Here is a 24,557-nt window from a genome sequence, read left to right on the forward strand (position 1 = left end):
AGGAACCCCCAGAGGGTTGTGTTCTAGGATGCGTATAAGTCTTCTCAGGCTGCTGCAACAAATACCACAGGCTAGGGGTGTAAGCACAGAAACGGACCTCTTTTTTTTTTTTTTAATAATTTTTTATTTTTTATAAACATATATTTTTATCCCCAGGGGTACAAGTCTGTGAATCACCAGGTTTACACACTTCACAGCACTCACCAAAGCACATACCCTCCCCAATGTCCATAATCCCACCCCCTTCTCCCAACCCCCTCCCCCCAGCAACCCTCAGTTTGTTTTGTGAGATTAAGAGTCACTTATGGTTTGTCTCCCTCCCAATCCCATCTTGAGAAATGGACCTCTTTAAAGCCCCATCTTTGGGCACCTGGATGGCTCAGATGGCTAAGCATTTGCCTTCTGCTCAGGTCATGATCCCAGGGTCTTGGGATCAAGTTCCACATCGGGCTCCCTGCTCCTTGGGGAGACTGGTTTTCCCTCTGCCTCTGCCTTTGTCTGTCTCTCTCTCTCCATCTCTCAGGAATAAATAAATAAAATCTTAAAAAAAAAAATAAAGGCCCCATCTTCAGACACAGCCATATTCTGAGATCCTGGGGATTAGGACTTCAGCATAGGAATTTGGGGGAAGTATACAATTTAGCCCACAACAGGTTGTTACTGCACTGATATCACTGATTATTATTGATAATAACGGTCATAGCTACAATCCAGGCCTTTCTATGAGCCCTTGAACCTTCACAACACTCCAAATAAAGTAGATATTAGCTCCTTGGAAGCAGCCGTAGAAAGCAGTTAAGTAATTGTACCAAGGTCTGTGAGATGCCACAAACCCAGCTTCCAAGGTCATTTTCAAGCCACTCCCAGGCTTGACACAGCTGGACAGCACACTCAAAGGACAATTCATTTTTATAAAAGGCATGTGTGAAGTAGGCATGAACACGTGTACGTAGAAAATGGCTTTTATCTTTAATAGGACTATGGGTGATTTTTATCTTTTTTCTCCTTTATATGCTGTTTGCTTTCTATACAAAGGTGTGTTCGCAAACTGCACAATAAAAAATTATAAAAGGCCATTTTTTTTTAAGAAAAATATGTACATCATTTGGTTTTACTCCATTTTCTTTTCAGACACGTCCATCTGAGATCGCCTCCAATCTGTTAGCCTTGACACTGACATTCTCATCTCTGGCACACACCTGGACCCCTCCTTTGATTAGTGGGCAATAAGGACTTTCAGCAGTGGATCCCAGGGCACATGATTTGGGAGGGAGATCAAGTCTTGCTTCTGTCACATTACTAGAGCAACCAAGGCAGCGAGTGTCCAACAGGGTCATCATCTATTGGCCTCAGTAAGCAACTCTACCTACCCTCAGACTCCATTTATCCAGCTTGGCCATTCAGACTGGAGGATGCCACTATCTGTGTGGTGACACTTTCTCTCTCCCTAGATAATACTCGTGTAAAGCCTTTGGTGGGGGAGAAGGCAGAGGCCACTTCTGAGCTCTGCACCTAGTGAGAAATGCTGGGGTGGGGTAGAATGAAAACACTTACTCATGTCAGTCTTGAGAGCCAAGTTCACAAAGTAATGACAACATCACAACTTATGCCCAGCTGTGAAAGAATTAGACTCTTCCAATTTCCCTCACCGGACTCCTAGTTTCACCAACTGTGATGTCATCTGTCAGATATTTCAAACTTCCACGCCTACAGGGCACAGAGGCAATGACATAGGTGAAATAACCCAGGAGCAACACAAAATGAGGAGGTGGAGACAGAGGTATACAGAGCCCGTGGGCCCCATGTCAAGGCAACAGCTGCTTCTAACTCTAGCTAAGGATGGTCACACGGCAATGAGGACCCTGTGTGGGCTTGAGCATACGATTTTTCAAAAAGAAGCCAGAAATCCATAATTTTATGTCCAAATCCCCCAATTTTTAATGTCCCTTCTATTTAAAAAATTTTTGACATACTCTACTGGGAAAAAAAAAACCAAAAACCTGCCAGTTCAGTTTGGCCTCGTGGGCTGCCAGTGCATGCCAGCCAACATGATTCCCTGCTAGAACAGTCCCTGTCACACGGACTTAGCACGAGGAGGGACATCAAGTGAGGAAAAGCTCTATCACGGACACTGGCTTCAACCCCCAGGCACTGGTGACAGATCCCCACCCAGACACTTGTGCCCCTGTGCCATCCCCATCAAAGCCCAGCCACATGGCTGCCTTAAGTCCTGACTGAGCACTCTTATGCGCTCATCTCAGGAGAGGAAGGTGCTGCCAGGACAGGTCAGGGGCACCGCAGGACCAGTGTGTATGGGGATAGAGAGTCAAGCCAGGCTGTTCAGTAGAAAACACATTGGCCCAGGACCTGAGCTTAGTTCAGGAAGTGAGCAGCTCCCCACTCCTGCTCCCAACCCCACCACCCTGGGACCAGTTTGGGCCCCTCCCTACACTCCCTGTCTGCAGTCTGAGCCAAAACCTCTACCCTCCTCCCTTGTTTTGAAATGCCAAAACACAAACTTCTAAGTTTTTCCAGGATGAAGGATTTGGGTTCAAACACCATTTGATCATTTTGTACAACCACCTCCTAAGATCACGAATCTCCTTCCGCGCCGTCTATAACATGTCTATTCCTGGTGCTGCCGAAACCGACAAAAACCTCCTGGCCGGGAGTCTTGAACCTCATTAAGAGATCCCCTAACATGGAAGGCATTTTTCTTTCCCCAGAGTGGAATACAGTTAAGTGATATTTGGCAAAGCACTAAAATTCTCTGGTTCCGGTTTTTCCCAAAGAAATCTGAAATCTGGACTTTTTATTTTTTTAGGTCAAATGTTCCAATTTTTAAATGTTGACAGGCATTAAACCGTTTTTTAAGATGCATTATAGGGACAAATAAAATGAAAAGGCTGAGCTACAGTAGTTTCAGACCTTAACAAGCCGGTAATAGTGATGGAGGTGTTTTATGATTAACAGGGACTTTGCTTTACATGAAATGATCAAATCAAATTTCTCCGTGTAAAACTAGCCCTTAAGAAGCAGGTTTCCTTGAAGTACAGCCAGAAAAGGCAGCTGGTCTCACAGAGTCTACTCCTCTCTTTCTCCTCCCCGAAGCAGATCACCTATATACGCTCTCTAAATATGTAAGTTGTAGGAAACAAAACAGGAGAAGTGGCCCATGTGCAGCACCCCCCAGGGAGCCTCACCAGGGCCCACTGGTTTCACTGTCCCATCCCCAGGGCCCGATGGGGCCCACAGTGAAGGCCCAGCATGGGTGCACAAAGTTCCCAGGAATATACCATTCTAGGTCCTACTTTAATAAGAATAATTGGGAGGTACAAAATTCCAAAGGAGACTTCTATTAAATACGGGCTATCACGAAAAACTTTAGATCACTCGCTAGAACCATCCAAGAATAATAAGTCAGATAAATATTATTTCTGCATGTTGTGCATTTAGACCTCTTCCCAGCAGCCGGCTCACATTTTTGGAGAGCTCTTGACTAACACCATAACTCAAAACCTATCTTTACCTCTTAGCAGATACATCCTCTACTAAAAGCAACAAATTCCTGGGCCTTTAAAAAAAAAAAAAGGCTGACAGACGGCTGAGCACAAAAAGAAAGATAAATTAATCGAGTTCTAAAAGCAGATGTGGAAAGCCCTGGGTTCTCCAAGTGCTCTTGTTTCCTTTGGATCTGGGGGACTCACATGTGGTCTCATGGAGCAGAGCTCCTAAGGTAATTTCACGAAGGGCACACTATCCTCCATAGCAGTTACCAAACAGCCCACTTTACGGGTTGCAATACTGTTTTCCAAACGCCCACCTGTTGATGCAGTTCTGAGGCAAGGGGCAGAGGTCGGCCTGCTCTTCTCCAGCAGGTCAAGTGCACACCCCCAGCCACCTGCCTTGGCGGGCTCTCACACACTATGCCATGGTATTTCCAACCTAACTGCCCCAGGGCCCACAGCAATTATTCACACCAGCTCGTCCTGAGTCTTACCCCATCTCACCTGCTCCCCCCATGGAAACCAAAACAAAGATGCCTGCCCTCTCCCTCTGCCTTGGGACTGACCCCCACGCTTCTCCTGAGTGGCCTCTGTGGGGCACACTGTGTTCTCCCCAGGAAATGTGAGTTACAAAACTATCAAACTCTGCAGTTTCTCTCCAGATCCACAGCTGGCCTCACCATACCTCACCCAAGGTAATACTGTTGAAGTGCTGTTGGACAAGGAGGCAATTCAAAGGTTGTCCTTGATGTCAAATGTCTGGTGGCTACTGACGGCTGATCACAACCTTAAAAAGCCTACAGGGGAAGTTCTTCAAAGTCAGAAAGGGGTGACTCAACATGTGGGCTTGGAAAAATGATAGTTTCCTTATATAAAAACACAAAAGGCACACTGAGAAATCTGTCATTTGCATTCCTCAGAAGGTACCTTCCTGGCATGGGCTCTAGTCAGATATGTCACAGTGGGCTGAGGTTTGCGCACGGGGCCCTGCTCACCGGGAGGCTTCTGAGATTTAGTGGACATGGGAAAGGCACGCAAAGGCACCTCCACTCTGTGGGAAACCGAACATCCTGGAGTCACCTGAATGGGAGCGAGCCCTTGCTCATTCTCCAGGGAATGCCCGGGAAGCCTCCAGCCTTCAGTCAACAAACACGACTGGAAAAGACAGCTCAGAAGGCAAGGCCCTGGCGGCGGCAGTGAAAACGCAGAGCCCTCTCCTGCGTAAGGAAGGGGTGCCTGCAGCGAGGGTCTTCCATCAATGGTGTTTTCTACACAGAGAAACAGCACATGGTCGACAGGACTCTCCCCTGGTTGGGCTTGAGTGTTCGGAGTCTCAAAAGTTCGGTAGCAGATGTGGGCACCTTCCTGATACTGCTAACTGCCAATTAATGAACCACTGCCAAAAACTTAAAAATAAAATAAAACAAAACATAAAATAAAATAAGGAGACAAACCATTGCCACTTTAATGAGAAGCACTGAGGTAGAGATCCTCGCTGAAGGATTCTGCATCTTTCCATCTTTCCTGACCAGGAAGCACAGTTCGCACAGTTCACCATTTGGGGCCCTGTACAGCCACTGAGCTCCTCTGCCCCGGCACAATCCCCTCGGTGGCAGGGAGGCCCTCCCTCTCTCCTACTGGGCCACCACAGGGCTGCTCACTAGAAACAGCTTTCTTGGCGGGGTTGAGTTCTTTCCTCCTAACTCCAGCTATGTGGCAGGTGCTGGTAACCGGATTCGTCAGGCCTAGAGTCACACCTTTCCCTTCTGCTGCCTCCACTTAGCAGAGAGAGCCCTTTTTAGAGAGTTCCTTGTGGACAAGGGGCTTCTGACAAAAATGTGGCCTTCCTGGGGTGCCTGGGTGGCTCAGTTGTTGAGCAGCTGGCTCTTGATTTCAGTTGAGGTCACGATCTTGGGGTCCTGGGATTGAGCCCGGCATTGGGGTCCACACTCCGTGGGGGATACTCTTGAGATTCTCTCTCCCCCTTTCCCTCTGCCCTTCCTCTGTGCCCACCCCCTTTCATAAATAAATCTTTAAAAAAAAAAAAGGGACCATCGTCATAAGGGCTGATGTCAACCAGCAGAGCCATTCCCCTCAACCGAGGCTTGGCTGCAGACCAACGTTGAGGTTTACCCTGGTGTTACAGTGTAATGACATACCTATACATGCTCCTAGATAAGGGTCAGAAGAAGAAAGATAAACATGTAGATGGTTATAATATTAATTCGATAGAGAGGTGTGTGTATTTGCTTTAAACAGAACAACAACAACAAATCCATACCATGTGAACCCACTATTCAAAATCAGGTAATTTTCGGTTTCTTCCCTTCCAGGTGGTTCGACTTATAAACATTCATAAGCCAGGTGGACAGTAAACTGGAGGAGTATCCCTCATCCTTATCCCTGTGCCTTTCCCTGTTCTAGGAGTTGGACCTTTGTGAAAGGAAAGCCAAAGATGAGAATCTCTTCAGACACAAAGACAGCCGCAAAAGGAGGCAACATCGGGACCAAGTGTAGGGTTCATCTGTCTACACACCCCATAGAAGCTTCCGTGTTTTAACTACAGTACGGATAGAACCCATCAAATCCATCCTTATGCTGACAACTCATAATGAGCATCTACCACATGCCCAGGAAAAGATGGGGGGGGGGGGGGGCAAAAGGAGGCCACGCCCTAGCTTCTCGAACGCTGTGGAGCAGAACCGGGAAGCTGAGGAACTCTCATGCACACACTTGGCATTTATCAAGAACAGAAACAGCACTGACTGAAAAATATGTCCTATTTTTTTTTTTTTCTTCATGAACCCTGCATTTTCTGTCTTGCCCTCTGCTGCTGTGGCTCCCCAGGGCCAGGGTCCCTGAGGGGAGGCCTCGGTTGGCTGTGCTGGGTAGCCAGAGACCAGGAGCTCGAGACGTTTTCACTCTGCCTGTCTCATTCAAGTCCAACTATGGACGTTTGAAAGTAAATCATAATCAACATACTTGTCCTTCACCCAAGGGAAAAGGAAAAGCACTCTTTCCCCCCCTCCTGTGAACGTGGAAGATGGGAGCTGAGGGGTTGCAGGTATACACGGAGATGAGGGAACAAAACCGAGATGAGACGTGTGGGACAGGCCTGGGCACTGCCCCTGCTTGACCATGTCCCAGAGAAACGGACATTATTTGACAACGGCTCCACGGCTTTGAGTCTCAAATCCTTCTGTTGCAAAATGGAGATAAGACTGAAGGATATTACATGTCTTTTTGCAGCTCAAACCTTGATATCACTGATTTCTTAGCTAGCACTAATAATTCCTGCTCTCCCTTACCACATTTTTATGGGATCAAATAAAATTATTTATATGAAGGTTGACAAAAATACTGTAACCAGAGAGCATTAATTTTATGAACTGGAACAATGCTCAGTGCTTCAGACTCGACACGTGCCTCACTTTATACAGAGGAAGGAAGGAAGGAAGCAAGCAAGCAAAGTTATACCAATAGCTTTCAGAATCATTCTTTAAAGTGCAGGTCCTGGACCCACCCCAAACCTACCAAGTCAGAAACATGAGGACCCAGTGAGGAATGTGAGCTTCTGACAAACGCTCCCAGTTAACAATCCAAGTTGGAAAAAAAAATTTTTTCCCAGGAACTAAATTGGCCTCTTTGGTTTTGGGTGACTTCCTGCTAAAATGCAGGCCCACTTAGTGTGGTCTTTTCCTTACCAAATGAAAGAGACTGTCAAGAACTTAATGTGAAGTAGCTTTTTTTTTTCCTTTTCCTAGTAACTAGGAAGAGATGTAACGTAAAAACCAGTCAAGTTAGCTCAGTCACTAATGAGTTCTTAGGAAGTGATAAAACCTGATGTGAGCGCTATTTTTTGCTACAGAAAGTCTTTATCACACATGCTGTGATGTGCACTGGGTGTTATACGCAACTAATGAATTGTTGAACACTACATCAAAAACTAGAGGTGTACTCTATGTTGGCTAACTGAACATAATAATAAAAAAAAGAAAAGTTAAGTTAAGAGAAAAACGAAATAAAAGCTCTCGGTATCCAAGTTCCCGGAGGCACTGCCAGGCCTCCCTTGCCACAGGGATGTCGTAACTTACCCCTCAGGATGTAGTTCTGATAGTTCTGGTCCGCCTCAGCTCCCACCTTGATCAAACACGTCAGACCTTCAGCCACCACAAATTCATGCACCAAATCCTTGTCATCCTAGCAGGAAAGGAGGGAGGAAAAATAAAAAAACAAACTTCAAATACTGTCCTCATCCCTCCTCCGTCCAGGTTGTTAAAACTACGGACAGGCCTTTGAAGCCGGACTGACCTCTGAAGATTGTTCTGCTCTATTCAAATGAGGCATCTAGAGCTATTGCCAGAGGAATTTTACAACCAGTCTCCACATTGTTGGTTGCCAAAGACCAATGATTGCCTTCTGGACGATCTAATAAAGGTCCAGCAAATGAATCCCCTGTCAGGAATATTTATAGCGCTCTGTTTTTCATTCTTCAACAATCACCAGGCTCTGCTGCCCGACAGGTCCCCAGGGACGGGCCACATGAAGCTCACTAGGTTCCAGCAACAGGAAATGCCCGATCGCAGCACAGACCATCAAGGGGAGGATTCAAAGCCACTCGCGTGTTCCAAAAGGCAGTCCTTAAGGTCAGCGGATACAAGGGTCTTGAAAATGGTATCTAAGGGAGGAAGCGGACACCTCAACCTCCAAGAATGCTCGCAGGACAAGCTGGGAAGCAGAGTGCATGACCAGTCGTGCGTTGGGGGCAGCCATGTGTCCCCACAAAGGGGCCATTCTGACAGGCCAGCAGACTCAGTTCCCAGAAGGCGAGGCATGGAAGGAAACTCAGGGACCATCTAAGTTGGTGGTTCTCAAAGAGCAGTGCCCAGACCCACAGGCGGCATGAGCATCACCTGGGCACTTGTTAGAAATGCAAATACCCCTACTGCCTATCTAGAAATCTCTACAGTGAGGCTCAGCAATGTATGCTTACTGCATCCTCCCAGTGACTCGGGGGTGCTCAGATGGTCCTCACCCCTGACTCCTTCACACTAGGATTACCTGGGGAACTTTAAAAAGGAGGAGAAAGCAGGACCCTGCGCAGATGGATTTCATCAGAGTTTTTAGAGTTGGGGCCCCAGCTCTGTTACTAAATTCCCCAGGAAATTAGGGCAGTCAGTTTAAGGACCACTGACATAAGCCTACCTTCTCTTTATAGATAAAGACTCAAAACATTGGCCGAGATCACCTATGTCCAGCCAGCCCCATCATTTTCTATAGTACCAAGTCCTAGAGAGCTCTCGGAGAGGGATTTTTCCACTACTACTTCAGGAGATTTCCTCAGTTGCACTCTGCCTGGTCTCAAATGCAGCTAGCCTAAGACTGGAACATTCATCTTCAATCATAACAACAGAGCAAAAATTAATTTTTTAAAAAAACCTCAGTGATGTAAATAGTAGAAAGCTTAATGGAATAATGAATGGTTTTTATTATAGGAATGGCCAGCAACCATGGTTTATCTCCAAAAAAGAAAAAGATAATTTAGAGAAAAGGGCATTAATTCTCCTTTCCCTCTGTGAAATCAGCCCCTCATTCTGATTTTATGGCATTTTCCAATTATATGGATGGAGGACTTGACCTAAATGTGGGCAGGCCAGGCAAAGGCCCACTTTGAACCCAGAAAACACTCTCAACGTTCAGAGGGCACTGGGGGGAGGTGGGGAGCAAAGCCTGTGCCCTGAAGGTAATGAAAGGCAGCTGTGTTAACTCAGACTTCAAGATAATCATGGTTTTGGAAGCAAGGAAAATGGGACAATATCATGAGTTTTTGGAAAATTACTTTACACTCGTATGTATAAAGGAAATAAAAATAATTCTCCCTCCCTCCATATCCTTTTCCACCAGCATATGTGAAAAGTGAACATTTAGATGAGCTCATGTCTAGTCAGAAAGTTTTTCCAAGCATGTAACAAATGTTTATTACTTTAACTAAAACTAGATTCACACATGACTTCATGGTGAAAAAGTGAGAACAAGCTCTCAAGAAATCGCTCAAGCTAATCACTAATATTAATACAGCAGAGTTGGCTGCCTGGCAAAGGTCCTTGGAACAAACACGAACAGGGGAGACAGTGTTTATAAAAATTCAGAACCTTAACTACAATTTATGTACATATGGAGATAAGGCAATAAGTAATAGACATTCATGGATAATAAATTGTGGAGAATGCCCTCCAAATTGTCAATGCCTGAGATTTTGAACATGTATTCTGAAATACTTAGGCATTAATAAATTATTTTTAAAACATTGGTTTCCAATTAGCATGAAGTCAAAAGGTTAACACCACTGATAAGAGATGATCCCTGCATTTCAGAATTTTCTACACTAGCCATACTTTAAACTGTTATATATATATATATATATTTTTAAATGTCTGTTAGTCAAGGAACATTCAACTCAATGCAAAAGACCAGGGACTTTGTATTTTACACGCTTATACTCTAAGGTCCAGAAAGAACCCCTGCATGTAGAAAACAGGAGATGATGGAAATGCAGACTGTGGGCGTGGGAGAAGGCGATCCAAGCCCCAGAGAGCTTGAAGTCTGCATAATCTATTCAATATCCAATGATGGTTTGAGCTGTTCTGTGCCCACGTGTGTGGTCTTCCAAACAGATTATACACCGTGGGTAGCAAGCATCTTCTTTCTTGCCTACATAATGCTGGCTGCTCAGAAATATCTGTTTGATGAATCAATGGTAGAAACAACATCCCTGAGAATTCAGAGTTAACACTACAGAACAAACTTGGTGAAGGAAAATGCAACAAAGACCCCGAACATGTTTATTTTGTTTTATTTTTAAGTTTTCTCACCATGGAACACTTTAACCATATACAAAAGAAGACAGAACAATTTAGTGAACCCCAGGTGCCAATCAATCAATTCATACCAATCCTGCTTCTTCTATCACCCCATACCAATTTGTCTGTCTGCTGCCATGTTAATTTGAAGTGGATCCCAGACATCACATCATTTAATCCATAAATACTCCAATATGCATCCCCAAGATGCAGAAACTCATTTTAAAATTATGTACTCACAATAAAAAAGACTAATACTTTATTATTAAATGTCTAATCAGTGACCCAAATTCTGTTTCATAAATACCATTTTGTGTTTTTATGTGTTTGTGTCTTTGTTTTGTTTTTTTACATTTTGTACCATGATCCAAATAAGACACACATGTGGATTAAAAGGTCTTTTAATTCACCCTTTTTTCCCCTTGAAATTTATATGTTAAAGAAACTAGGTTATTTGTCCTCTGTAGCCTACAGTCTGGATTTTGTTGACTGCACCAATGTGGTGTAGATTAACATGCGCTTCTTAGATCATCTATAAATCGGTGTGCTGCATATGGAGACATGATGAGATCTAGAGTTGATTTTGTTGGCTCAACCACATCGTCAGTGATAATGTAAATTCCCATGAGGAGCCACAGACGATTGTATCTCATTTCCACCATGTAAGTAGGCCTTATGCTCAATGTCTTGATCCGTTCACTGAGGGTTGCGAAATTGTGATACTTTAATTCTGTTATTCTCCCTTACTTATAAGCTAGAAGATTATTACAAACAGTACTTCCTCCCTCAATTACTGTTTGATTATCCTAAAGTTCACATAGAGAATTTATTGTTTTTGGTGCAATTATAAAACTCCTAGAAGAAAACATAGGCAATAATTTTTTTTGACACCAGCCCTAGGAACATTTCTCTAGACATCTCCTAAGGCAAGGGAAACAGAAGCAAAATTAAACTACTGCAGCTACATCAACATAAAAGTTTTTCACGGTGAAGGAAACCATCAACAAAGCAAAAAGGCAACCTACTAACTGGAGGAGATATTTGCAAATGACATATCCGATGAGGGGTTAACATCCAAAATATATAAAGAACTTATACAACTCAACACACACAAAAAACAAATAATCCAATTCAGAGCAGAGGACCTAAAAAGACATTTTTCCAAAGGAGACATCCAGATGGCCAAGAGACCAACAGCCACATGAAAAGATGCTCAACATCACTCATCATCAGGGAAATGCAAATTAAAATTATAATGAGTTAACACCTTGCATGTCCGACTTGCTAAACTCAAAAATGTACAACTCAAAAAAAATAACAAGGGCTGGTGAGGATGTGGAGAAAATGAAGTTTCCTCAAAAAAATTAAAAATAGATTTACCATATGATCCAGTAATTCCATTATGGGGTATGTACTAAAAGAAAATGAAAACACTAATTCAAAAAGATATATACACTCCTATGTTTACTGAAGCATTATTTATAATAGCCAAGATATGGAAGCAACCCATTGTCCTTCCACTGATGAATGAGTAAAAAAGATGCACTGTGTGTACACACACACACACAGTGGAATATTAGTCATAAGAAAGAATGAGATCTTGCCATTTGTGGCAACATGGATGAACCTAGAGGATACAGTTCTAAGTGAAATAAGGTCAATCAGGGAAAGACTTATACCATATGGTTTCACTCATTCTGTTTCAAATAAAATCTTTTAAAAAGTAAATAAATAAATTCAGGAATATAGAGTTTTTAACTTAGCCACTTCTACCTTTCTTTTTTTTATTTTTTATTTTTATTTTTTTTTAAAGATTTTATTTATTTATTTGACAGAGAGAGATTACATGTAGGCAGAGAGGCAGGCAGAGAGAGAGAGGAGGAAGCAGGCTCCCCGCCGAGCAGAGAGCCCGATGCGGGACTCGATCCCAGGACCCTGAGATCATGACCTGAGCCGAAGGCAGCGGCTTAACCCACTGAGCCACCCAGGAGCCCTTTTTTTAAAGATTTTTATTTACTTATTTGTTAATAAGAGACACAGAGGGAGCAGAAGCCGGGGGAGCAGCAGCAGAGGGAGAGGGAGAAGCAGGCTCCCCACTAAGCAAGGATCCCGGATGTAGGGCTTGATCCCAGGACCCTGGGATCATGATCTGAGCTGAAGGCAGATGCTTAACCTACTGAGCCACCAGGTACCCTTCTTCTACCATTCTATCTTCTTTCTCCCACACACCAAGAATCCTAACCCTGAAGACCTCTAAGAATGACAAAGCTAGAACACACACACCAGTCTCAGAATAGCAATACAACATCAGCAGCAACAAGATAATTATGAACAGCTGATTGTGTGTGTGGTTTCTTTTTGTTCTTAGAGCAGATTTACTCAACATACACAGATCACAGTGTTTTAAAGCCACTGGGAATAACAAACTCTTCTCTGTTCAGTTCAGCCACCAGCAGGACACTCAATGAGGTGAGCACAGGTATGAAAGAAGTCAAAGCTCAACAGCAACAGCAGGCAGGTTGAGGAACTCTGGGTCAGGGTGAGGAGTGGCAGGAGCATGGCCCTCTGATGGCACAATAAGTCCAGCCCAAGTGTAGCTGGGGATCTGAGTTAAAAAGAAGGGTGTAATCGAGGGTAAACAAGTTTTATTTTGTTCAGCTAAGGAACAGAGAGATATACAGATGGAAATTGCTAAAGACTGAAGACATAGGCATCTTCTAGAGGACTATCCAATTCACCTAGTCCATTCACCCCAAAGACCTGGCGATGAAATCCAGGGAGCTTATATATAGCTAGACTCAGATGGATGCCCTGTAGTATCTTAAGTTCTATACCAGATATAGGGAACATCAGAGGTATTTGAAGGGACCGAGAGGAGAGGTACCCTAGCAGGACGGGACAGCAGGAGATAACCTGAGAGACAAAGAGAATGGACGTGGGGTGGCAACATATTCTGGCATAGAATCAATGGGTCCAAGGGCAAAGGTGCAGAAGAGTATGGCTTGCCCCTAGAAGGCAACCGTGAGTAGAATTTAGGATGCAGCCAAGGTCAAAGAAGTGGGCAGCAAAGGCCACATCCACAGGGCTTCCAGGTTATACTGAGAATTCCAGATGTAATCCAGAATGCTGCATGGAACCATCAGGAGAATAATTTCCTCCAACGTCTCTGGTAGGAAATTAAAGAACAGACTGAGATAGAGAACCAAAAGCTGGCAGTGCCCCAGGACAGCTGTTTGCAATTTTTCCAGAACTAACAGCCTGAAGGCAGACCCCAACCCCAAGTATCTCAGAGATGTGCAGCATGAGGGGGCGATGACACGGTAGGTTCCCAACCGTAACCGTCAGGAGAGCTGAGAGGAATCATGTCCAGAAATGCCGACCCTGAAAAGGGACTCTGCTCAGGGAGAAGGTGTGGGCATGGTTGAACAAGTTTAAGGACCAGCGGCATGAAAATGTGCAGATGGAATGGATGGTTGACCTGTCTTTTTGCCAATCCCTTCTCAGGAAGACATCCACAAGGAGCACTGCTTCTCTGACACAACTATTACTGATGATGAAAATTTTTTAAGAATGTGGCTAAGACAGGAGCTGAAGGGAAGCGGACCCTATATTCCCGAGGATCCAAAACCATCACAGAAGGAGCAATGAGCCCATAGAGACACCAGCTCTTGCGAGTGCCATCCTGACTCTGCCAGGGCAGCAGCCTCTTTCTCCTCCCCTGGCTCACTCGCGCTCTCTCTCCTCTGCAGTCTCTCATAAGTGAGCAGCTTGGAGCTTGTCTGTACTCCCGTCCCAGGCTCCTGACTTCCTCAGGGCAGGGAAAGAGGAGAGGCTTAGGAGCAAAGGAAAAAACAAACCCTGAAAGTGGGACATACACATGTGCACAAGGGACATGTCCTGAGCAGCATGGTTTGCAACACAGCCAACACTGCGGATAAAGCAAACTGCCTGCCAACAGAAGAACGCACGGGGCTACTTGCGCTGTATTCATACCCAAGAACACCCAGAGCCACACCAGCCCATCATGCCTACGCCTGGCCCACGTTATTAAACAAGCTGGAGTACGACACATGCAGCATGTCATATGTGAAGTTAGCAGAAAAGAACACGGACACTGTTGGAGAATCTTCACCAGCAGCACAGAAACACGCATGCATGTGACCATCAGCAGAGAGGGGGGACCTGGGGCAGGAAAACGATGCTTGGAATGAGGGAGAAAACAAGACCTCAATTATATCCGTAGTAGGTTTTTCTTTGTAGAAGTCAGAGGTCAATATGGAAAAACATGATTTGATCAAGTTGTCATTACTTCCTAATGTTTGAAATATTTGATATGGTAAAGATACTCTCACTGTGATATTTTGACCTCACTGACATTTTAATCCAAGGAAACGTTTCTTTCTGTAATCAGTAAGAGGTAGAAACATGTCTGTATCCAATTCCATAAGCAATGCACAAACAGGACCTAAGAGCATGCTTTTCTTCTTTTTTACCTGAAATATCTGCTTCAGGGAGAAAAGGGCCCTTCTTAAATCTCGCCCACTGGAGTTGTACAGTTTCTCTGGAATAAAAAACATAACATATAGAATTAATTAAACTGACTCAATGAACGGTAAAAACACAGGATGTGAACAATGAACAGGCTTTCCACTGGGGAGGTGAGTAGACAGAAGCCATGGAAGATAGAGCCCTCACGTCCACCAGTGCAGAGAACAGCCTGGGCTGCTGCAGGTGGCCGGAAGAGGGGGCGAGAGAGTTGTGGAGGACAAGGCCCCACGTGCACCCTCAGCCCCACCCTCCCTCTCTCCAGACTTCCATTTCCAGATGCTTGTCGACCATTGCACTTAATGGCCAACTATATCCAGAAAATTAACCCAGCCAAGATGGAATGCACCCCTCCACCTCCCTCCTTCCTTGCCTCACAGCCCCTGCCCCACCGTGCTTTCTACAGCTGGGCTCAGCTTTGAGGCACCTCCTTTTCCCCAGGATCTAACCGTCACCTTAAAAGATCTAAGGACAGTGTAGTGGTTTTCAGGACTGGATTCCTTGGCGATGGCTCTGTAAATAGCTTTAGCTCTGGGTCTACCTGGGCTTTCACTCATGTTTCAAGATGGGTCTGGCCCTGAGCAAGGCAGATGGAGGAATCCCGTATTGGTCTTCTCTGGCTCAAGATCCAGGCCAACTCCTACAACCCCCAGTGTTCTGTTAGTCACATTTAACATGTACCAGTTAGGCCAGACCTAAGGAATAAGGAGGTGACCTTGACCTAGGACCTATCCTCCAGAGGTCACAACGTGGGATGGAGACAAATGAACTTGCTAAAATTACTAGTTAGCCAATGGAGTAGAGCTCCAAAGTGCTGAGGTCAGGAGGAAGTGAGAAACCAGTTATTCCAGTGTATGTAGAATGCCTGGGAGCATGGACTCTGCTCAGCTTCACACGACTCAAACTTGGCCCTGATCTAGGTGACTCAGGGGTCAGGTTAGGTTCCCAACAGCAGGTACCAGACTGACCCAATAAAAAAAATCATCCAACATGTATTTCCTGAGCATCTGCCAGGAACTGTTCTAGGCAGCCAGTAGTGAAGAGTAGACTTAATAAACGCAAGGACTAAGCAGTCAGAAAACCTAGATCTCAAAGCTGGTGTCACTCCCTACTTGCTACATAACCTTGAACAAAGTAGTTTATTTTTCTAAGACTCAGATCCCCTGTTTATAAAATAAGAACATGCAACAGCAGATTTAAAGGAAGACAGTTTTTGTGTTAAATCAAACACTGATACAGTACAGGGTGATGCCAAATTATTTAAAATGTTAAAGAATAAAACAGTCAAAAGCAGTATCATGCCAGAGGCCAACCTCTCTGAGCTTCAGTTTCAGCATATGGTGGGCAATGCGCAGAACCACACTGCCTGCTTATGTCACAGACTTGAGTGGAAGGACACAGAACACATAGGTCTATAAGAGCTGACAGGAGTCTGGCCATGAGAAGAATATGCCCGCTTGCACAGTAACTTTGGAAGGGAACAGGCTCCCACCTTTGATGTAAAAGGCTGTAGGGTAGGTGGGGCTCAGATCTGCACGGCCGTAGCTGCCCCCAAAAGCCTCCCTACAGACATCTTCACTCTTCTCATCCACTCTCCACCCAAAGGCCAAAAGGGTTGGGAGAAAATGACCACCTGATGACATCACTGGTCCCATTTAAACCCTTCAATGGCTGCCCCTGCACTGAGAATGAAATCCAAAATCCTCTGCAGGACCTGTCAAGCCCTTGGTTATGCAGCCCCAGCTCCCTCATCACTATGTTGCAGACTCTCTGGTCTCATCCAGGCACTGGGCAGGTCAGGTTCCTCCAGATGCAAAACCTATGAAAACACCCAGTAAGGGATAGAGGCTAGATTGTGTCAGTTTGGGGGTCTAGGGGGTGGGTGGTGTCTGATCCCAAGAGCTTCTAAATAATATGCAGTCCATGATCACTTACTGACTATGAAGAGTTTTGATTAAGACAGAATGCATCACCTTCCTAAAAACAAGACCCGAGAAAACTCCAGAGAAATCAGCCATCCCTAAAATAAACATCTTGTTTATCACAGACCCTAAGACATGAGGCCCAGATAACTTTCAAGCTGACCTCTAAAGTGAGTGCACAGCCTCAGCATACACAAGTAATAAATAAGTGGAGTGGACGGCATTACCCCTGTGTCTGGTCCCGAGGGTGATCACTCCACAGTTTTGGCAACTAAACCTCTCTGACTTCTCAAATTCTGAGGACAGACATTTTGATTGTTGCCAGAACCATTTCTAATAAATAAGAATAAATAGATGCAAGCATGGGAATAAGCTCCCCAAAAGAGGAGCAGGTTTATCCTATCCAATAAGAACATCTGAAGAGAGTGTCAATTCCAAGTACCTCTTTATAAGGTAATAAGACTTGCAGTAGACTTCTCTTGTGCATGCCCCACTAGATGACAAGCAGAAATAGGTCTTAAGTGAATTTACAACATCACAGAGTTAGTTACTGATGATGTGTCCTGGCTTCCAATTCATGTGAATGAAAATTATGGTTAATTGTGTTCAGATGGTTAAGGTTTCTGTACTTGGTATTATATTCAAAATCAGGTTTTTTAAAAAGTTTAGTTGAGAATGACAATATTTTGTTGAGGATTTTTTACATGTATATTCATGAGGAATATTCATGATCTGTAGTTTTGTTTCCTTCTAAAGGCTTTAATGTTGAAGCAATATTGACTCTCATGAGTTGGGAGTATTCCCTCCTCTTCCACTTTCAGAACAAGTCTATGTAGACTTGATATTACACATTCCTTAAGTGTGTCGCAGAATTCTACAGTGAAGCCACCTGGGGCAGAGGGAGGCAGGGAGGAGTTCTCTGTATTGGGAGGTTTTAAACTATGGATTCAGTTTCTTCAATTACTATAGAGCTATTCTGATTATTTCTTCTTGAATGAGCTTTGATAGTTTGCATCTTCTAAGGAATGTTTCCAAATTATACATTTAATTTGTTCAGTGCATGGGCATAAAGTTGTCATCATATTCCCTATTACCCTTTTATTGACTACGGCAGTCTCCTCTCCTACCCTTATTATTGGTAATCTCTCTGTCTCTTTTCTCCACTTAGTCTGGCTAGAGGTATATCCATTTTATCGACCTTTTCAAAGAAGCCACTTTTGATTTCATTGTTCTTCCTCTTTCTTTTCTGGCTTAATCATTTTCTTCTTTCTGCTTGCTTTTGGCCTATTTTGCTCTTTTTCCCTACTTTCTTAAGGTGGAAATTCAATAGCAATTGATCTGAAACCTTTCTTCTTTTCTAAGTAGGTAAGGTTATAAGTATCTCCCTAACTGCTGCTTTGGCTGCATTCTGCACAGTTTGCTATTTTGTGTTTTCATTTTCATTCAATTGGAAATGAAGTGAATGCTGAACATTTCTTTCCAGTCAAAAGGGAATAAGTCCTGTGGTGGGGTTTTTGTTTGTTTGTTTGTTTTGGACCTATGGTTTATTTAGAAGTATACTGTTTAACTTCCAATTATTTGGGAATTTTTCACATATCTGTTACCAATTTCTAGTTTCATTTCTTTATGATGAGAACATAATCTTATAGGATATCAATTATTTTAAATTTATTAATGTTTATTTTATGGCCCAGAATATGGTTTATCATGGTGAACATCTCGCATACACTTGAAAAGAACAGACTATTCTAGAAATATCCACTAGGCCAAACTGAGTGGTAGTGTTGTTCAGGTGTTCTATATTTTCATGAGCTTCTGTACATCACTGAGAAAGGAGTGTTGAGATTACCAACCATGACAGTGGATTTTTCCATTTTTTCTTGCATCTGTATGAGTATTTGCTTTAGGAACACTTTGCCTCTCTCTTGTTATGGGCACTCACATTTAGGATTGCTACAGCTTCTAAGTGAATTAACCTTTTATCATTATATAATGTCTTTCTTCATCTCTGGCAATATTTCCTGTTTAAAGTCTATATTTTTAATACTAATATGATCACTTTTGGTTAGTATTTACATAGTTTCTGATAGTTAAGAGTTGCAACTTGTTTTTATCCAGTCTCACAATCTCTATCTTTTAATTGATATGCATTCACCATATTTTTAACCTCTACGACATCACCTTTGATGAGAAACATCCTTGTACAAATGCCAAAAATATCTTTGATTGGTGCCAAAACACTCTACCCCTCCTTTTTTTTTTTTTTTGCCAAGTCTCTTTTAATTAGAACAAAAAGATTTTTTTTTTTAATTTTGCTGTGGGTTTTTTTTTTTTGGAGAAAGTGGTGGGGAATGAGGGGGAGGGAGAGGGGGAGAGAGTATACTAAGCAGACTCCATGACCAGGACGGAGACCAGTTTGGGGCTCCATCTCACATCCCTGAGATCATGATCTGAACCAAAACCAGGAGCCAGATGCTTAACTGACTGAGCCACCCAGGCACCCCTATAATTTCTATTTGAAAAGCACTGTTTCAATCACTCTTAATTTAAAAAACTGTTTATAGTCATTCATTTAAATAATTATTCCAACAAATCTGAATAACAAAATAGTAATGTTCCCAAATAATTCTTTTATGCAAAACAATTGTCACTACAAACTTCAGAGACAGATTTACATCTGTCACTGTGGCTTTTTATTATCAAACGCAGAAGATCAGCTGTCCTATTTAAGGATATTACATATTTTGGCTTAAACGTCCTTTAAAAGGCAAAGTGTTTTAATTCTGTATGTTAAAAGAACTAGGTGAGGGCTAGATCAAAAATCTTTCCAATATGGCACCTGTTAAGTTGTAGTTTGCTTAATTTAAACCCTTTGTAAAAGCAGTTAGCAGTGAAGCTTCACTTTTATGGACCAAGATATCCTCTCCCACAGTACTAGAAACCATTTTTTCCCCTACACAATCAAGGTTTTTAAGAATGTCATGCATTGGTCTCTGTAACATATGAAAGCAACATTGAAATCATCACCATTGTGGTTGAAATAAAAATGACCACGTTTTTATTCAAAGACCTATTACTCTAAAGTACTGTCTTTTTTTTTTTTTTTTTTTTTAAGGTTTGATTTATTTTTGAGAAAGTAGCAGTCAGGGGCAGGAGACAGGACAGAGCAAGGAGAGAGAGAAACTCAAACACACTCTTCGATGAGCACAGAGCCCAAGGAAACAATCCCAGGAGCATAATCCCAGGACACTGAGATCATGACCTGAGCTGAAAGCAAGAGTCAGATGCGCAGCAAACTGAGCCACACGGACGCCCCTACAGAATTGACTTTTTTATAAGATCACTGATATTATCTTTTTTAACCAAAATCATGGTATGCAATGAAACCACAGTGCTTAACTAAAACTCAAAATTGCCATTTTTAAAACATAATGGTACCAATAGTCTCTAGACCCAACCTGACGTGTTCTGTTGGTTCTTCACATACATTTTAGGAGACACCACTGTTCACCTAGAGGACAAAAAGGATTAGGAACCAAGCACGTTTGTAAATGACATAGAGGCATACGTTGGAGATATTCCAAGTTTGGTTCCAGACCTATAGAATAAAGTAAATATCACAATAATGCAAGTCAAATGCACTTTTTGGTTTCCCAGTGCATATGAAAGTTCTGTTGATGCTACTGTAATCTAGTACATGCACAACATTAAGTCTTTAAAAAAGTGCACGTATCTTAATTTAAAAATTCTTTATTGAAAAAAAAATGCCAACCACCCGAGCTTTCAACAAGTAGTAATCTCTGATTGCAAATCACCATAACAAATAATGAAGTTTGAAATATTGTGAGAATTACCAGAATATGACAGGGACACCAAGTAAGCAGATGCTGTTGGGAAAAATGGCACCAACACACTTGCTTGATGCAGGTAAAACTTCACTTTGCCATAAAACTTCACTTTGTAAAAAATGTAATATCTGGAAGTACAATCAAGTGCAGTAACATGAGCTCAGCTGGTATAATCTGTCGTTGTGGGAGGCATGGTTCCCGCTGGCAGAAGAGAAGAGTGGACATTTCATCACATCAGCTGTCATGCCCACACCAGTGACTACTGATAGCCTTTGGTGTCCTTCATGAGCAGCCTCCACAGGCCAAAGGAGAAGCACTGCTTCCCACAGCCCAAGCCCCGGTTTCCTTGATACAGAGCTAACCATGTCTTGGGAGGTGTGGTCTCGAGCTTTCACTGCTGGGGACACTAGGACTCAAGAAATGGAGTGTTCTATCTGTAGCACATCCAGGCCTCACCATACAGAAAGTCAGACTCACTATGGCTGTGCAGGCCTCCCCTTCAGTGAAGACGAGACTATCAAGGGCTTCCCCTAGAACAGGGCTAGCTTGGCAGCTTCCTGAGGGGATGCTGGACATGGCTCTTGGATGCATTCCCTGTTAAACATTAATCACTTCTCCTTTAGAAGCAGCCCATCTATGCAGAGCTCAGGTGTGATTCTCAGCCCCGGGTTACAGTACATGGAAGGCTTCCTCAGGGAAGGATGACTGAGCCCCACAGGGCTCCCATGTTCTGCTGCAGTATCTGCAGCCTCTGCTTTCTGTGTGGGTCTACACATGTGCAGATCCAGGTGCACACTGGGCTTTAGCCTATGGGTGATGCGACAGAGCGTGGGGTCCTCTGATTCTCCAAATACATCAAATACATTGTGCAGTCTCTTCTCATGGGTCCTGAGTCCCAAGAGAGGGAATTCCATATGCCCTATTGCCTGAAAATCAGGCAATGCAGAAGAAAAAAGGCATCAAATGCAGAGCAGGGAGAGAGGTCCAGAGCCCACCCTATGCTAGCAGGAGGGCAGCTCCAGAGTCTTCTCCTATATGCAAACGAATTCAGAGGGACTCTCCCTTTTCCTCTTTGCCCACCTACACTGTAAACACGTGCCAAGGAACACACAGCTTCTACTGGAGAGACGGTACAGAAGATGATGGCTCTCGCTGTGCCAGACTCTGTATAAGAATCCTGAGTCAGCACCTTGGAGTAAGGTGGCAACGTGACTAAGCAGGGAAATGTGTGTCCCTTCCTGGCAAAACAAAAAAAAAAAAAACAAAAACAAAATAAAAAAACAAAAACAAAAAAAAACACAGCATCTCAACTCAAAGCTAAATCCTATATGTAAAGGGCTGGGCTGGGCTCCGGCTGGGATCCAGGAGATTTGCCATTCTCCCCAAGCCTGGAGATGGCCAGGTGGGAGGTGTGCAAAGAGAAACGCGCCTCCCTCCAGCACCGCCCCAAGGGTGGGACAGTAGCTGTTGAGAGCTCAGAGAGCAGAGAGTCCCAGGGAAGATGCAGTGCCAGTTCCAGCCGCTGGGGGAGCTATGGGGCCAATTGATTCCTACTGAGGTCAAGCACAGCCTGTGATTGGCCAATAAATGAAAGTATTTATAGGTTTTCCCACCTCCTTCCAAACTGAATCTACCCAGGGAACAGTCAGATGTATAGCACTAGTCTTTGAGGAAAAGGCCATCAGGAGCCTACATTTGGTGGGGAAAGAAGGAAGGACCAGAACATCATTTGTTAAAGTCTTTATAACTGCCCCCGTCTTTTCTCTCCATGGTTCTTGCCTTTTAAAATGAAACACGTTCTTTTAAGAGATACGATTAAGGTATTACACTTTAAACCAGTTTAAAATGATGAACAGGGGGCAAATTAATTTAAGGCCATTAGGGACCATTCCTGTTCCTTCATTGGAAAGGAAACTCACATGGCCCGCCCACATGAACACTAAAAGGAAGCCACAGAGGTCCTGTGTTTCCTGCTAAGGACGCAGGGAAGAAAACCTAGCATGGGGAAAGCAGACCTGAACATCAGAAGGAATCAGTGAGAACATGAGAACCAATTTACATTTAGTGAAAGAGCGTGGTGGGGAGGAACACAGGGCATCTGTGAGTGTGCCAAGGAAGTGGGGGAGTGAAAGATACATCGAGAACATCGTGCTTCAGACCCATAAAATTCACCGACTTTAATGCTCATAATTTCAGCACACCCTTCTTTCACCCAGGGCCAAACCCATTAGCCAAGCTCTCTGTGCAAACACTCGGACCAGGACCCGGGAGACCCCTCTCTGTGCAGATGCAGCAAGAACTTTCCTCGAGTTGCCACAAAAGACACCACACTGAGGAGATTTAGTCACAGACAAAATGTGTGCACCTGCATCTAAAACTCATTTGGCACCAGCTACAGAGAATGTGACCACCATGATTTTTCGGATAGAGCAGAGGGACAGGTGCTCTCCTCTGCCAGGCATTAGCTTCGAGATGTTTCCTCCTCAGACTCACTCGTCAGAGAGAGCTGGTGAAGAACAATTCTGCAGTGGGACAGAAATCGCTGGCCAGGCTTAGGTTACGCTCCACTCCCCAGCCAGGAAGGCGGCGGCCCCCAGTTCCTGTCAGCACCGAGTCAAAGGAATTCCACTCTGGCCATTCTTCCCATGAATTCGAGTAAGCCGCCGACACACTGATGACCCGAAAGTACACCCCACTTCAACCTGCAACTGCTGTCTCATTATGATGTGTTGATATTTTAAAGAAAACCACCGAAGTGGCACTGGAGAAAATTTTTCAGTGAAAGCATAGCTTGGTCCAATTTTAGAAATCCTGCCTTCCCAGGCAGTGTTTAAGTGCTTTGGAGTCACAATTTCGAAGTTATATACAGGCCATCACAAATGTTAACATCAGAGGGTACAGGGACTAAGTGTGCTCCCCCAGGAACATTCCATGGACCACGGGGGAAAAGCCTGATCTAACCCCGCCTCTTCAGCTTGCAGGTAAAGCAACTAAAACCAGAGTGTTACTGAGTTCGTGGCCCCAGCTCTGGAATTGTGGGTCTAAAGAAGTGGGGGAGAGGGACCAAAATCGGCTCGCAGAAATGGAAACTGGCTATTATGTTCTGTTCATACAATACAAAGAAAATGGGCCACAGAAACTCACCCACATCTTAAGCACGACGTCCACGTCACCATGTTAATTCAGAGACAAATCACACACGTACAAAAGCAAAGGCTCATGTTCTGGAGGTCGGCTCAGAGAAGTACCTGTGGGATGGTGGGGAGCAGGGATTCATGAGGGCTCCCCCTGCCCCCCATTCATCAGGAGGCGGTCCATTCAGCCTGAGGATGAAGAGACTACATGCAAATGATGGAAAGGCCAGGAGTCCTGTGAGATCACCTTATTTAAACCCAAAGTCCCTTGGAGTACAATCGGTTTAAATATTTATGTCACATAATCCTTATACAAATCCCTGATTCTCTCCAAAGCAGATGTGGAGGAAGACCCGCTCAGACATCTGGAGTTGAGGGAGGGGGACAGACATGCCCCCAAGTCATGCCCAAGCTACGTGAGAAGGGGATGGAAACACAGAGGAAATGCCAAGGAAGGGCAGGTGACACCTGGGCACTTGGGGCTGGGGAGCAGAGATCCAGAAGAGGTTAACACGGAACAAACTTCGAGGGTAAGTAAAAATCAGCCACAGAGAGCAGTGCGGTGCAGAGGGGAACCCGAGGACGACAGAAGAGCAGGGGTGCCGCCTGGGTGCTGCCCCGGGAAGCAGCAGGTTCACTTCGGTGTGGCTGGCACTTGGGCAAGAAGGTTGTGGCGGTGACAGCATGAGCCTGGGGGCACCACGGAGTCCTCGCCTTCACGGTCTCACAAGGCAACAGAGTG

General features: G+C 44.1%; 1 protein-coding gene across 10 annotated transcripts in view; it reads right to left on the reverse strand.

The window, feature by feature from the left end:
• The window catches only part of FHOD3 (formin homology 2 domain containing 3), a 461,736-nt gene that overhangs the window by 249,033 nt on the left and 188,146 nt on the right, over positions 1-24,557 (reverse strand). For all 10 annotated transcript variants that reach the window (XM_032310983.1, XM_032310980.1, XM_032310982.1 and 7 more), the window contains exons 4-5: positions 14,860-14,927; positions 7,601-7,706 (exon numbers count right to left, since the gene is read on the reverse strand). In XM_032310983.1, coding sequence (XP_032166874.1) covers positions 7,601-7,706; positions 14,860-14,927 — 174 coding nt within the window. The remainder of the gene's footprint in view (positions 1-7,600; positions 7,707-14,859; positions 14,928-24,557) is intronic.

Source organism: Mustela erminea, chromosome 13 (genome assembly GCF_009829155.1).
Source record: "Mustela erminea isolate mMusErm1 chromosome 13, mMusErm1.Pri, whole genome shotgun sequence".
Lineage (NCBI taxonomy): Eukaryota > Metazoa > Chordata > Mammalia > Carnivora > Mustelidae > Mustela > Mustela erminea.